At 31.6% G+C, this 16,018-nt stretch overlaps 3 protein-coding genes across 3 annotated transcripts; 1 reads left to right on the top strand and 2 right to left on the bottom strand.

Moving 5' to 3' along the window:
• The first annotated feature begins 2,568 nt into the window (after positions 1-2,568).
• LOC110996745 (muscle-specific protein 20) lies at positions 2,569-15,911 on the top strand. Its single transcript, XM_022264569.2, has 4 exons — positions 2,569-2,725; positions 14,036-14,247; positions 14,617-14,737; positions 15,244-15,911. Exons 1-4 carry the CDS (start codon positions 2,702-2,704, stop codon positions 15,433-15,435), a joined length of 549 nt encoding a protein of 182 aa, XP_022120261.1. The 5' UTR covers positions 2,569-2,701; the 3' UTR covers positions 15,436-15,911.
• On the bottom strand, positions 2,884-6,302 carry LOC110996744 (circadian clock-controlled protein daywake-like). Its single transcript, XM_022264568.2, has 6 exons — positions 6,039-6,302; positions 5,519-5,611; positions 4,484-4,631; positions 4,207-4,340; positions 3,985-4,134; positions 2,884-3,606 (listed from the first exon to the last, which is right to left on the bottom strand). Exons 1-6 carry the CDS (start codon positions 6,103-6,105, stop codon positions 3,413-3,415), a joined length of 786 nt encoding a protein of 261 aa, XP_022120260.2. The 5' UTR covers positions 6,106-6,302; the 3' UTR covers positions 2,884-3,412.
• Positions 11,119-12,591, bottom strand: LOC110996746 (myophilin). Its single transcript, XM_022264570.2, has 4 exons — positions 12,430-12,591; positions 11,846-12,045; positions 11,655-11,775; positions 11,119-11,586 (listed from the first exon to the last, which is right to left on the bottom strand). The coding sequence occupies exons 1-4, from the start codon at positions 12,433-12,435 to the stop codon at positions 11,404-11,406; spliced, it is 510 nt and encodes a 169-aa protein (XP_022120262.1). The 5' UTR covers positions 12,436-12,591; the 3' UTR covers positions 11,119-11,403.
• Positions 15,912-16,018: the final 107 nt, after the last annotated feature.

Raw genomic sequence — 16,018 nt, 5'->3', positions numbered from 1 at the left:
CACTCTAATATTATAATAATAAAATTAGTAGTATTTAAATCATTTTGTCTATAACTCCGGGCACATATTTCAATCAAAAACCATTTCCCATAAGTTTTATTTAGATAAATCGTTTATAATCCTCTAACATAAATTCCTTTTTTTTAATAAAACGGTAATCAAAAGAAATTCGAAAGAATTATGTGTAGGTGCAACCTACGTACGAATTATTTTAAGATGGTGGCGCAGAAGTTGCGAAACTTATTTTTAATAACGGAATCCGCTATAACGGCCGTTACCGAACACGTGTTCTACATAGCTGAACGTAATGATGTGGCGATCGAAATAGATTTCGGAAAAAATATTATTGTTTCAACGATGCGCAGACACAGGCACATTATTAACGACATAAATTGTATTACTTGTGTTGTAAAAACAATATTTTGTTTAATTCTTGACGACGACGTCTTGACCTTAGAAGTCCCATTTGTATCTTGCCTGTCAATTACATTAAACATTCAATAGAAACAAAATAAATTCTTAAAATATAATTGAATAAAATAAAACAGCTGTACGAAACGTGCTCTACGCTGCGAGCAAAACAAATTAAATGACACATACTTGAAAAGTGCAACATCAAACAATGCAATGCGAACGCGATGACGTCACCCAGATTCGGTGCAAAGTGCATGTATGCACCACGATCTCTTTCCATTTATACGGACCTAGTTAATGTTCCTTTTGTGAATGACACCAAAGGGGCCCTATCCCCTTAGGTGCACCCTTCTCTGGGTCATTGCTCATTGTTCTGTTTCAAATTGTGTTGAATCTTCTTTAAGTTTACTGACATATTCATCATACATATTCTATCCAGCATAATCAAAAATTAAAAGACGCATTTCTTTTATTAATGTATGAAAAAGTTTACGATCATACATTATAAACTATTTTATTGTACTTTATCTATGCACAATCTATTAAAAACACACAAATTATTTTTCAGAATTAAGGTTACATCTTTATCTAGGTAATATTATTATTATTTTTTAAATTAATGCCATGAACGCATAACATCACTATCCTAAAAATCAATCTAGGACATTCAATAGACATCTTCACCTCAATTTCTGCCTTACCAGGAACTTGTTGGACGAGGACTGCAGATAATGAAGGAGTGATTTGATATGAATGCAATTATCTGCATACAAAACTGCAAATTATAAAGTTGGTAAGCCTTCTTGATGACGTACCAAAAACCTGTCTAAATTTACTGTTGGTAATGAATGTATCTTTTTTGCTATCAGTTTGTTGTCGAAGCATACTTTAATTTCCAACTCTAATAATATTAATAGTGACCGATAATAATTGTTTAGCATGTAACCGAAACCGTTTTGGTGATCATTAAATACACTAATTACTTATAAATGTTGTACGAAAATATTTTAGTCAGTTATAGATAAAGTGATCAATGAAAAAAAAACACTTATTTAAAGTTATTTCATATTCATTTAGAAAAAGATATATGAAATAACTTTAAATAAGAAGTTGGCTTAAAAGTTATCGAATCATCACGAAGTTTATCAAAGTTTCTGAAAATGGGACAATTTTGCGTCCCACAGTTCATTTCGGGGACACCGGGACTCGTAATTGGAAAAAGGGACAGTCCCGTTCAAAACGGGATGTCTGGTCAGGTTAGTTATAGATATGCAGACAACATTTATTAAGATAAAAATGGTAGGTATATTTTACTATGTATAATAATACTTTATTTTTAATTAAATTACAGATATACAATTATACAGTATTTACAATATTTTGAACCTGCATCGTAATAATAATAATGATTAAAACTTGATAGTTAGAAAATTAAAACAAATTTATAATGTTTTGTCCCTATGGCAGTGTACCTCTAATAGGTAGTGGTTTCTCACCATTTATCTACTTATGTATATATTATAACACAAAATTCTAAGATTAATATGATCTTCATGCTGTATTCAAAAGATTTGAAAGGAAAGATAAGGCAGTGAAATCACAAGCTGAAATTGAGTATCAGTCGTTGAGCCGAAATCTAGTCCTTGTATCAAATCTAATATCTCCAGATCATGCTGCAAATAGCGCAGAAAAGGTAGCGATGCTTTTTTTCTTTCGCTTGCCACAGGCTATTTTGTGTCTCTTCTCATCTCTTTCGTCCAAACTCTCTCACTCTAGCCTTTGTAGGTACAAATTACAAAAAAGCTCACGCTTCCATAATTTCCTTGCCCATAATAAAGTATTGACGACGGTAAGTACGTTTAAACTATACTTAGCAGAAACTAGTGTATATTACCAATAAAATTTATTGTATATAAGATAACCTACTCTGTATTGGGATTTTTTTTTACATTTTTTGTGTCACTTAATATGTACTTTAGATACTGCGCAGTTTAGAAATTATTGTCAAACATACGTTTAAGATATAATCTCCCAACAAAGTATGTAATTACCATAGGAGTTTATTTGTTGAGTAGTTTCTTTCTTCGTGAGAAGATATTTTGGGTAGCATTTAGCGGTTCTGCGTAATGTCTGTTCTCAGATCACATTTTGCGGCTCGTATAAAACAGGAATGGATGACTCAATACAGGTTATTTTGTTCTTCACTTTTGCAAGAGAGCCATCTAGTGGTTGACGTGCCAAACGGGCCTGTGTTTTGTGTGTGCTAGTGATTTGAAAAACAAGTAAAATGCCTGGTCGTCCTATTTGGCAGGTAATAATAATTTAAATATATTTAGGCCCTCTTATTTTTTTTTGTTGATATCCTTCAATTATTAAGGAAACTTCAACAATACGTACCAGTTTTTATACGTCTATGTGTCAACCACAGTCCAATTATATTTTATAGTAATTCTATTAATAGTATCGATTTCATGGTGATATTGGTTTAAAACGAAAATCCTAATATCGTATGGATGACTAACGTTAGTGAGTCATGACCTTGGCATCAATACCTGAAAGCTTCAGGTGTAAACAGCACGTGCCATCATGAAATCCAACATTACAAGGGAATCTAAGAAAATAATCTTTACGTAAACTCTTTTAAAGCTACTCAGTATATTTATTAAAATCATTATTTACAAAAAATATTAATCATAATAATACTTAGTTTTAGGTCATATAATTAGTTAGTGAGCACCTTAACAATTTACGATTTTCGGGTTTTAATTTAATGTAAAGTTAACGTTTAAGGCATAATGGCAGACAAATATTACATTTGTCTACTCAAACACATTGGGCAAGAAACCTATACTACAAACAATATTATATTCATAAATGTAACTTCTATTTAAAAAAAAATTATTGCAAAATTATTACTGTCCCACTATTAGAAAGATTCTAACATTTATTGTAAGTTTCATAGTATGAAAGAGAGTGTTTTATCGCTAAAATTAATTTATTATATTTTGTCATCCTTCTTGCTTAATAAACTATTATTTTTCACATCTTCTATCATAAAGGTTGCAGGTAAATTATGAAATATTTGCCGCATAAATCCGAGTAGAATATCTTCGATTGTTTTTGATAGAATTGGTCGTAGTGATTCGGACACAGGCCGCCAATTTGCGTTTAAATAGGCGTTCGTACTCTCCTCTAAAAATAAAAATAAATTAAATTATTCAATTACTTATAACAAATTTATGGACTCAATCAAATGAGTATTACTAACGTGTGTCTGTCTAACTAAGTCATACTATTTATAATAAAATAAAAAAAATAGCAGAGGCAAATTAAATAGAAAAAAACTTCGCAAATTAAGAAAGGGTTGAGTGGTGTCTCAAACGTTGCAATTTGTAACATACTAGTACTAGGATCGCATAATCCACAGAATGTACATTATTATAACAACTGCTGCCCTCTGTTATCGAATAGTATAAAAATTATGAATTAAATGTTAGGACATTGAAACAGATGTCGTTGATACAATGTATATTAGAAACAAAAATAAATCAACTTGTGATTCAATCTTACCCAAGGATGAAATTCCGTCGAATAGATTGTGCATATACAGTTTGAGAACTCCAATATTATATTTAACATGAACCTGAGTAACGTTAAAGAACGTAAATCCATCTTTTTCATATAATTTCACGTCACTGACGATATCAATTGTCATGTTACCTAAAAATTATAAATAATTGAAGTTGCTTGTCGATATCGGTAAATTTAAATACCTGTTTATATTTTACTTACTGGGCTCAAACCAGCACCGACCACGACCAACTAAAGGTATCAATAAAATTTTTCCTTTTAAATCATAAGTTCCTTCAATTCTTATTTTCGGTACTCGTACCTTTGTGTAAAAGTCGTATGTTTTGCTGTCCACTCTGGAACAAATAAAGTATTTATTTATTTATCAGATTTTTTTTTTTTTAATCACGGATTTCCGGATTTTTCAATTCCGACAGTTGGTCAGTCGATCAAATTGTTCCTACTGCTACCAGGAGCGCATAAAATATTAAGAACTTACTGACTCAGTAAAACATCGGTTTTACCGAAGCCGGACACAGTAACATCGTCAAGCGCTGCGTTGACATTAACCGGGCCATCTCCCTGTAATATTCTGATTTTTGGTATTTTTAATGGGTCTAATGGAGGCAAATCTATCTCTGGAAGACCTGAAAAAATCGGTATTATTAAATAAAACATTAATCCACTGTCTAAATATACAATACAAGATTAATCGTAATTAATTTACTGGTTTTATACAAGCATCATGACTATTTCCGTGGCTTACAGTGAACACATTCTGTTCCTTTGTTTCCTATGTTCCATTTCCAGCGGGACTATGTTATATAATAATAATTATATCTGCCCCGTTGGGTCTATGCCCCCTTTCAGCCAGTAAAGGACGATACTTCTATTATTATTATTATTATTTATTTTATTATAGTCTTCACAAGTTTAGTTATAACGTAAGTGATCTTGTTTCTAAGTACCAGCGAAGGAATAGACTTTCGTTTTCCGCGCTATATTGATTTCGTAATTGAGGCTATGTAGCTTGTTCATACCAAGTACTTACTGATGTTAGTAAACATAAATTTAATTGACAATTTGGTCATAAAAAAATATATGCAGAGATACCGTATACATAATAACCCGACCATATTTATATTATATAAATAAACTGGAATTTAAAATTAAAACAACATAATTAATAATAAGTTAATTGAATTGTTTAAATAAAATAAATTAAAACAAATAAATTTGTTTAAATAAAAAATGAATAGGCTCGCAGCGTACATGAAGAGGTCTTTAATCGGTAACCGCTCAAACACGTTCCATTTGTGCAATGACGGCTGGTGTTACCACTACTTACGTAGATAAGTACGTATATTTTAATTAGTCACTAGCAACACTTATTAGTTATTAGGGTTACATGTTTACTGTTTGATCGACGTAATTTTTTTCACGAAGAAGTAAAACTTTATGGTTATTTACTAACTAAATTAAGTTTGTTTTAAATACAATCCTCATATTACGTAAAATTTTAAGATAGACTTACCAGGCCCCAATGCATTGAACAATAATTGTACAGCCGTTTTAGAGCAATCGTCAAAATCGGGATCAATCAACGAACAGGTTTTAACAAAGCTAGCTGAAAAAAAATAGTTTCAATTATTTTATAAATTTAAAAATAAATGTTTTTAGCGATTTTTCCGGTACTACATAAAAATCGGGCATTGACATTATAATTTTAAAATTACATATTAACAACATAATTATAATAATAATACCTAATAAATAATAATAGCCTTTATTCAGATACAACAACCTAAATTTGCCAAAAAAGTGTGCCACAGATGCACCAGAATTGGATTAAAAATGAAAATTTGTTTAAATGTTTATGAAAAATATTATAAATATATAAACAACGTAATAAATAAATAATATATTTTTAAATTATCAGTCGTAAATAATTTAAATCTTGCATTATTTTATATAATCGCGATGTTGTAATACGGCATTAAATGTTTGACGGCATTTAAAAGTGGGTCGTCAGTGTTGACATAAAATGTACTTACGCTTCGTTTTATAGTGTTCCGCGGTTATTTGGTGTACCAATATCACTGTAACTAGTATAAACTTCATGATTATATTCTAAAGAACTGCTTTGTATACCTCGAGGTGGCCCGAGGTGGTGCGTACTAAGCCCCCGCCTGTTCGATTCTTGATGCAACAGTTGGAGTGGGGCCATGCAATTGTTGACTTCGTAAACAGAACTTAACTTTGTCCTCTTTATGGAACCTGTAGTTATTACATTCCACGGTTGACAAATTAAAATGTGTTTTTAAAGTTCAGAAGTATCAATCCAACTTAACGTTACATTTCCGTGATACTTGTACCAGTTATAACTAGATTTCGTAATAAGTCACTGTTGTTTATATATAAACGACAAAAGTTACACTTTATTGTTGACCTGTCTGGTTTTTTGAAGTTGGTTAAAAATGTCTGTAACCGCCCCTTGCTTCCTTATACATTAACCAATCGGACAAATTTTGACAGACAGACTGACATACCATAACCAACAAAACACACACATTACCACACAATATAACAATAATCAAAGAAAAAAAATAAGATATCAAAAATAATAATAATAATAATAATAAAATTTCTTTTGTCATTCGGCTCGTTTTAAATGTGTAATGTGTGTGTGCTGTGGCTGTAATTGGCCCTGGCAGCATAATGCTGAGAAGCAGAATTTTCCACAGCGCTGGTCATTCTGCCAGAGACCACAGCTACTTTGCGCCTCAGTCGCAAAGAATAGAAAGAAAAGGAATGTAATAAATACCAAATAGGAAAAAAAAATCGTATCTAAGTTGCACCATTATACTATACATATACAAGTACATAACTAGAGATAATTAACTTACGACTTTAAGACACAAACTCATTTATCATTATTCAAAATGATTCGCGTTATGGTTCACACGCGTTTCGATTCTAAACATCATTTTATGGTGGCCGTCTACTAGTGCTAAAATGGAAACAAACAGAAGTAAATAGTAAAAATATGTGTCATTTTCATGCGCATATATGAAATGTGCATTTGCGACATATGCCCGTGTTCAAGGAATTGATGATACGGAACGAGCGTAACAATTTTGTACGGTTTGTGGGTTTTACGATTGCACGATTTAGATTAACCAGTCTAACTTGAAATAGGACTTTTTTGGCATTCACTACCATTTTAGATCGAACGAAACTAATTCTTGTCTGTGTAGAATAAAGATTTTCCAATGCTTGTACATTAAGTGTCGTTTTTCACTTATTTGTTATAATCGATTAGTGGCGGCGAAAGCCTGATATTTCTAGACCTTTTTTGTTGATCTTTCTTGTTACAACATTGGCATCTGGGACTTTATTCTCTATTTTTTACATCTCTCCTATATTAGCCCTATTTTCTTGTATACACTAAATAAAGATGGCCATGTGACTCGCGGCATTCTAAAAGTAAAACATTCTTTAAAATCTGTGCAGTAGTTTTTGAGTTTACATTTCAGGTTAAAATCATATGTTTCAATCAAAAGTTTGATTTTGAAGTTAAATCCATGATTGTACAAGTAAAGCCACGGTTGTTGTGTAAATAAAAATATATAGGTAATAATCTTTTAATGAACCTTTTTTATTAGATTTTTTTGGATGTTATTATAAAGTTGGACAATAAAGAAAAGAAAAAAATATAAAGTCGGGAGTTTTAAATATAAATTAATTTAGATGTTTCGTAACCTTGATTTTTCGTAATTTTGCCAAGGATTTGGGAAATTTCCACTAGACGAGAGGGTGATGAGGTATGTATGTATAAGCAACCGGCCTTGAGCAGTGAATGCAGTCTCGTCACTTACACAACTCGACAAAGGGTAAAGGACACAGATGCAAATCTATCTTGCAACAAAATACATATTTTTGGTTTTAACCTCAACACATCAATAATAATAATAGTATTTTATTTCAGATACGTTTACACTTGAACATATTTATATTTCTGTCTCATTCTTTTTAGATATCTGTGTGCTCTATTTGCTCGCATTGTGTGTTGCCCATGAGCCATTTAATTGGTTACTTTGATTATAGCAAAGACTAAAATAGTCCATAAGAACACAATTATCACTTATGTTATTTGTTTTGATTCATAAACTTATTCAAAAACGTTTATTAATTTGCTAAGTGAAATAAAACATGGGTACAAAACAATTAATTGACAGTTGAAATAGATTCCACAGATATGGATTAAGAATTAACGTCACAATATTATTTTACATTACAAGTCGTTTGTTATAGATGACGTGCAAAAGGCTACTAATTTGGCAAATCCCTTTTTGACATGACGAATATATGTAATTAGTAAACACTCACACTAACATCAATGTGGGCGTGATGTTTGATTTCCAGTAGAACACTTGGCGCCTGGTCAAAATATATTGTGTGGGCCACAAACTCACGCATCCAACCTCTGCATTTACGAGTCTCCAATACTTTATGCATTCCTGATACCTATTTAACATATTTTTTTATTTTTTATTGTTGCTTCATGCATCCTTATCTACTAAACTTTTTACGCTAGCACCAATCAATACCAAAATCCTAAGATTAATAAATTTTGAGTGTTCTGATTAAAATGATTTAAATCTTTTAAAATATCTCCCTAAACATATCGAAACTTCAATCGAAAAGAAAATTATTGCATCAAAATGAAATAGAAATCATTCATCTGCAAGTAGGTAGGTACTGTTATTTCGTCAAGAAGTTATTTTCGTTCTCGTCGTCTAATTTATTATGAAAACGTATAATGTGCTGGAGCTTGACTGGAAAATAAACTAGTTCAAATGTTTCAGTAGATTAAAACGAGCAAATAACATTCGTTTTGATCTTTCATAAACCACTATATTGATTATGATTTAAGGAACTATTTTAGGACATGTGTTTTCGTTAAAAGTAATAAACAATAGTTAAATTCAAAGCTAAGTATTAAGAGAGTCCAAGCTTTTCTCAAGTATTACTTTTATATACTATACATAACATATTTATGTATGGATTTCAACTGCATAGTAAGATTACCAATGGATATTTGTATGAAATATCTTACAACGCCTCTGTTCCAGCGAGCACAAATCTAAGATTGAAACATAACACCCAGATTGTAGGTAGGCGCTTCGTACTTTGTAGAAAGTTTATCTACAAAAGTAAGAACGATATGCGAAGCATACTTAAAATCGATTAAAGGAAATTAATGTAAATCAGTGGCGCTACAACCTAATTAGGTCTGAGCCTCAGATTTCTGAATGTGTTTCATGATCATTTGTAAATAAAATAAGTAGGTGCTCGGGCTTCTGTTCCTGACATACGCCGTCGACATTTTGGGTCTAAGCCCGTTTCCTCACGATTTTCTCATTCAGACAACAAAGAAAGTCCATTGGTGTACAGCCGGGGGAACGAACCTTCTTCCTCAAGGATAAGATTCACTAAGTTAACACTGCAAGTTTAAAACTAAATTTGCCAAAGTTTCTCTACATTTCTGTCCTCGGTTTGGGCCACCCAAGTTGAACAATGTCCGCTCCTGAATAAGGTTACGAAGTGTAAATAAATAAATAATAACTGTATTAAGTGCCAAAATTGTACCTGATTATTTAGTTTATAATTTATTTCGTTTTTAAAATATGTTCTCGTGAAATAGATCGAACGTCGAGGGTGTACGACCGCAAGACCAAAATAAATGGAAAGTGTTGATTGATTGTTGCTCTTGACACCTGTATTATTGAGTCATGCTTCGGCAACAGTCATTTAGTGACTAATTACCAATAGTAATGCTAATCTATATTATATGTGGATACATAAGCTAAGTACAGATTTTATATTGAGCATAAATTTCCTCATCCGAAAACATCTTGTAGGTTTTTTTTTAAGTTAAATAGTAAACTTATCTTGAATTAATCTGTTGTAAAACTTAATTATTAACGAATAGCGAAGAATCCCTAGGAGCTAAAATATAACTTGAAGAAGTGTTTGCCGTTTGACTTATTGTAGAAATGCGTAATGTAAACACTAAAAATCTAAAAAATATTCGTCTTATATTTGTGTCCCTGATACATGTACTTATGGACAATCAATATATTAATATGCCCAAAGGAAACATCAATGTTAGGTGGTTCAAATTCCAGGCCAACGCCGGCTGTGGTCAAATACCACATAGAAAACACTAAATCGTGTTTTAACGTATATATTCCATAATAAGAGATCTAACAAAAGCTATTTTGTGAACATGGCAATGTTGAGTGGGTGTGTTACATTTAGATGGTCGGTACATAGTAATGTCATCGTAATTTAGAACGATTTTAATTTATCCTTTACGCGTTAGTTTAGTGGCTTCAGCATGCGACTCTCATACCGAATGCCGGCATTGAACACTTGTCCTATGGCGTTTGCCAGGCACAGGTTAGAGAAGTATTGATTACCTACTGGCCTTTTAGAAAAAACATGATCACGAAACAGATAAAGAAATCTGTGCCTTAGCACTTAGCCTCAGACCTAAAAGTTGTGGCGCCATTGTCGTTTTTTAAACGAGGTCTATTGGATTGCTGGGTTATGGTTGTATTTAGTAAAACAACGTCACGATTATGTTAATTATAAAACTAGCCAGAATTTACAAATCATGTATGTAACATTTTAAGATATACCTAAAAAAAGACACAAATTTGCGCGTCAAATGAGTCCTCCTAGCACTTAATCTAAAGCAAGTAAAAGTCCTCATAAAATATATAGTTAAATTTTACTTTAAACAAACAATTATTATGTTATTACAAAAAGATTTACTTTTTATATAAGGATTCGTCATATGTTACGTACATATATACGTATTATGTTATTGTGACAAGACCTCAATCTGTCTAATCTTGAACGCATAACAGATTTTAATAAGGCCATGGCCCTTCATACATTATAAAGCTTTAAAATTATTAATTTAGTATTTGGCATCACTTGAGCAAACACCAATCATCGCGTTTATAAATAGAATGACGTTCTCACTTGAAAATTCTGAGCAAAGTTTACTTGCTCTTCATTTAGCAAAATTAAAACTAATTGTGTTTGAAATAAAACAAAGCATTTAGAAAAAGATATTATTTAAATAAAGTAAAAAAATATTTACAAAAAGTCTTAGTTAAAGGTACATGTTAGATTTTAAATTGTAAATATTCCATTTTAATCATGTAAAGACAATATAGTAAAATTTATTCGTCAACAAATACAGATAACAAAACTAGAAGCTTTAATACATTCTTAAACAATATTTTATAATTTAAAAAAAAGTCCAAACTTAGTTGCTGTCCCTATACTGAATAGCAAATTTGTAAAAAATACTGATAATTTTAAAATGGACTTGTTCCATGTTTACATATGACGAGTGTTGCCAAATGAACCCAGACCAGCTTGAGAAGCACCTTTGTTGAAACCCATTTGCAGGTTCAATTCTGCGTTATGGGCTCTTAGTTGTTCTTCTGTGAATGAGCGCTCGTTCTTTTCAGCCATCTTTGGACCGAGTTGGGGGCCGGTGAATTCTGGGTGTTTTTGTGTCTGTAAAAGAGTAAATAGTTTATGCTTCTGTGAGGTTCGTGTAATTGTAATATAGGAAAGTAACTTACAATCCTGCCCAATGCGTAAAGGCATAATGTTACTTGCGGAATGTTACGCCTCTCAAACAAATCAGCTGTTTGGAAAATTTCTTCCTCAGGTACTCCGTACTTTTTAATCGCAGCTTGGAACCTTAAAAATTATAAAGTTGAGTCAAAGTCTCATTAATTTCAATATGTTGAACACTAAGAAGTAAAAATACCTTTGGATATTTTCCATTAGCTGGAAGTTTGTGCCCTTTTCCTGGATTTTCTTAACCGATCCTGGGGATAGTTTATTTGCTAGCTTGCACAGGACAATACCATCCCTAAGGACATCCTCGTACGCGCCATTTGGCAGGGGTTCTCCAAGCACAGCCGAGATCCAGTTGAGAACTTCTTGCTCCTGATCCTTGTTCCTGGGCTGTAAATATAAATTCTTGTATTACGCTATAAAACACTCTTGAACACTGGCCATAAAATATTCGCTCCAGTGCCAAGTCGTTTGGTAAACTCGGATTCCAGAATCATCTCTGAAAATACATTTCGTTACGAAAACATCACTTATCTTGTTGTGATGTCTGGCACATTTGGGTAACAGCAGATGGTGCAATTTATTTTACGTATCGCAAATGGATCCGATTATTTAAATGCTAAATATAGGTAATCAGTTAATAAATGATTCAAAACAACAACAATGTAAACAAAGATAACAATAATGTAAATAATTTACTTTATAAAATTTATACAATATCGATTTAATGAATTACTAATAATAACTTCGATAAAATAAAGTAAAAGATCTTACAGGCATTTTAAGGTCACAGAACTTTTACTGGACAACACGAAAGGAACGAGTTACTAGATCGGTATCAACAAGCGGACTGTGCCGCCCGCCCAACTTTTGACGCTGGTAGAGGCGCATACGTCAATCCGCCCTGCTTCAAAGTTTCCAACATAACATTACATGTAATAATAGTCATTACGACATTGGTTTCAGCTAGCTACAGCATGATCGATTTCGGATGTAATATTTCATTGCTAATACTATTACGAAAATAAAACTTAAGAAAATCAAACATTTCCGTAGAGATAATGAATTAATGTTGGTGTCAGATTTCTATGAGATTTTTAATTTTAATAGGCGTCCATCTTCATTATCATTCGTATCAAAATATGTATAGTTAAGACTATACATATATTATGAAGGCTTTATTGGATGGTTTAAAATTAAAAGCCGCTTGACAATTATACAACATACTCACATATTGTATACGTCAAACCTAATTTCGTATTCGTTTAAAAAAATATGCAATCTGTGCTCAATTTTAATTTAGAATCTATTCCATCGCATTGCATCTTCCGGTCTCTTGATTTATTGATCTCTAATAATAGTCTCCTTTAATTTATCAATACATAAGAATTAAGAATGACTAGTGCAACGACTAATTAAAAAAAAATTACCACACTTCATGACTATTTTTTCAACTGCATTTTTAATAGCATGAATATATTGAAAAAATCACAGGACCGTTTTTTTTGCGTTTATCAATAGGCTGATCAGTCTGAGGTGATTTCATTTATATTCAATGGTTAATGATTTGTTACACAGTAATATAAACGAATGTATCTTTGCCAAGACTTTACATACAGCACGCATTCGAGAACATGGCTATAAACTTTTTATATGTTTAACGATCGTCAAATCATCTTACGTCTATACATATACTTTTAGTGTATGGGTGTAAGTAATAAAGTATGACTGTATGACATAATATACAAGGATTATATCTTTAATTTTTTTAACATATTTCAAATTGCTAAACGTGATCTAAATATAAATGACATTCGTTCATTCACTCTTAAAGTCAAGCCATCAATTTAATCGGATTATGTATTTAGAGAACGATAAATAATTTTGTTTTGTATGAATTGCTAGAGCTAATAATATCAAAATTATTTTCGTTTATAGATTAGATTCTTCTAGACTAATAGTCAAATCAATCGAATTATCAATTATTTGTTGTTTCCGTATAATATTACTTTCGAAACTGATATAATGTTGATTTAGGCCGTTTCTATATGCAAAATACTAGTTGTAATTGCTACGAGTAATAGACGCGAAATAAAGGATTTTTTATGTTTAAAAAAATCTCGTTTTTTAGTTATTAAAATTTCTTTAAATGACGGTCAACAAAAATTTTGCATTTCATGTTTTTATTTCAAATTATAATAATATTTTATACAATTAAAAAAATTACAGAACTCTGCTACATTTAAATTTTTACCATAATACCGATACAGTTTTTATAAATATGTGATACATTTGAAATACATTTAATCCCTAAAGAATTTCATGGTTCTCAATTTTTCCTTTCTTCCTAGTGATAGAATGTTTTTTTACAAAATTCTAGTGTGCCGGCAAGCGCGAGCCAGAAAAAGAAATCGAAGCACAAAGATGGATTGAAGCTGTGATTGGTGAACGGTTTCCATCTGATCTTCCCTACGAGCTGGCATTACGCGACGGCATTATTCTTTGCAAGCTGATGAACAGGTTGCAACCAGGGATCATTTCGAAGGTCAACGTTTCCGGTGGGGACTATAAACTCATGGACAATATAAGCCAGTAAGTAAACGAATATGTATAATTGCCCGTAGGTCAAAACCAAAAATGTAGCACTTTTAGTGATTACAACAATAGTTTAATATATGCACTTTTATTTTATTATATGATACGCGAAAGCTGCGCAAATAAAAGACGCATACAATTATATAATCCATCAGACATATATACTCTGTCACCGGTTAGGTATTGAATCGGCTAAAACCTGATCACCTAATACATGAAATGAACAAAGAAGCAGACACTAAAATGTGTCTGCTCTGTTCCCAACAGTCATCTTCAATATTGTACTTGAAAATTCCAACACTATTCTAATAATAATATATTTAAGACTATACTTTAAAGCTATGAATAAATATTTTCGTATTACAGATTCCAAAACGCTTGCGTAAAGTATGGAGTACCAGATGTAGACCTATTCCAGACAACTGATCTTTGGGACCAGAAGAATATTGCACTTGTAACTCAAACTATTTTCGCCGTCGGCAGAACGGTAAATTAATCTTATTTAATATATGGCCACGGCCAGCAACTGTAAAGTTGAAAATATATAATAGCTTTTTGATTTCTAAGTTAATAATATAAAATACGAACAATTTCCAGCAAAGTAACTTTAATTAGGTAATTTGAGGTTAAAAACAAATTCTATTTTTATTCACAAGCTTGCAATTGTAAAACTGGGGTAGTAAAATGGTAAATAAAATATCGCCTAGTGGAATTTCTTAGTAACGAGAAACATGATATAAAATATAGAATATTAAACCCTACGATTTCTGATTGAAGATTTTAAATGAACATAGTTTTTTAGTCCTTCGCCACTAAAGGTACATGCGCAAACTATTTTCCATTAAGTAATGACAAAATACCCCCAAGTTATGAATCTCGCACTTTCTACCCGTACTGTGTATTATTAATACTTGCTAGGAAATGCTTTAAAGAATCTTTAAAATATGATGACGAATAATATCAACTAAATTACAAAAAAAAAACAATTTACAGGCCTACAAACACCCCGAATGGCGCGGCCCATTCCTCGGCCCCAAGCCAGCTGAAGAAAATCGACGTGAATTCAGCGAAGACGTTCTTCGTGCCGGAAATACTGTCATCGGCCTTCAAGCTGGAACAAACAAACTAGCTTCGCAGTCCGGACAAAGCTTTGGCGCCTCTCGTAAAATTATTCTTGGAAAGTAATCTATGGTTATTTTGTACTCGGTATATCATCTGTGGGTTTTTATGTTTGTGGTAATTAGAATTTTCTTTGAATATAATAGTTATGGTTTTAAATAAGAAATACTCCTCCAGTCTATTTGTAGATTGTTATATACATGAAATATACTCAAATTAATGTTCCTTGATAAATAAATAAACTTAAACGTGCTACCAAAAATTACTTCTATTTTATATATACTTATACTAGTATTTATTAGTAAAATGTGATCTCTGTGACATAATTTTTATATTTTTTGCCGTAATAAATAATAGATTATACCATTGTGAATGTATCGTGTATTTATATATCTATATGTTTTAGACTAAAGTTCTAAAAACTAAGATATATATTACGTAGATTATTTATGGAGCGGGACATTAAAATATAATCGCATAATATTGTCTTTAGCATGAAATAGTTATAAGGGCCACTGCAAAATAAAAATGATGCAGTTTTACACTATATATTTTTATTTGATGTAGGTATTGTGAATTTTAAAAATAAAGATAAAATATAATTTACCTCTTTACATTTAATAACCCCCTTTCGTAATAACAATCGCAT

The sequence above is a fragment of the Pieris rapae genome, chromosome 15 (genome assembly GCF_905147795.1).
Source record: "Pieris rapae chromosome 15, ilPieRapa1.1, whole genome shotgun sequence".
NCBI lineage: Eukaryota > Metazoa > Arthropoda > Insecta > Lepidoptera > Pieridae > Pieris > Pieris rapae.
This window is presented reverse-complemented; position numbering and strand designations above follow the sequence as displayed.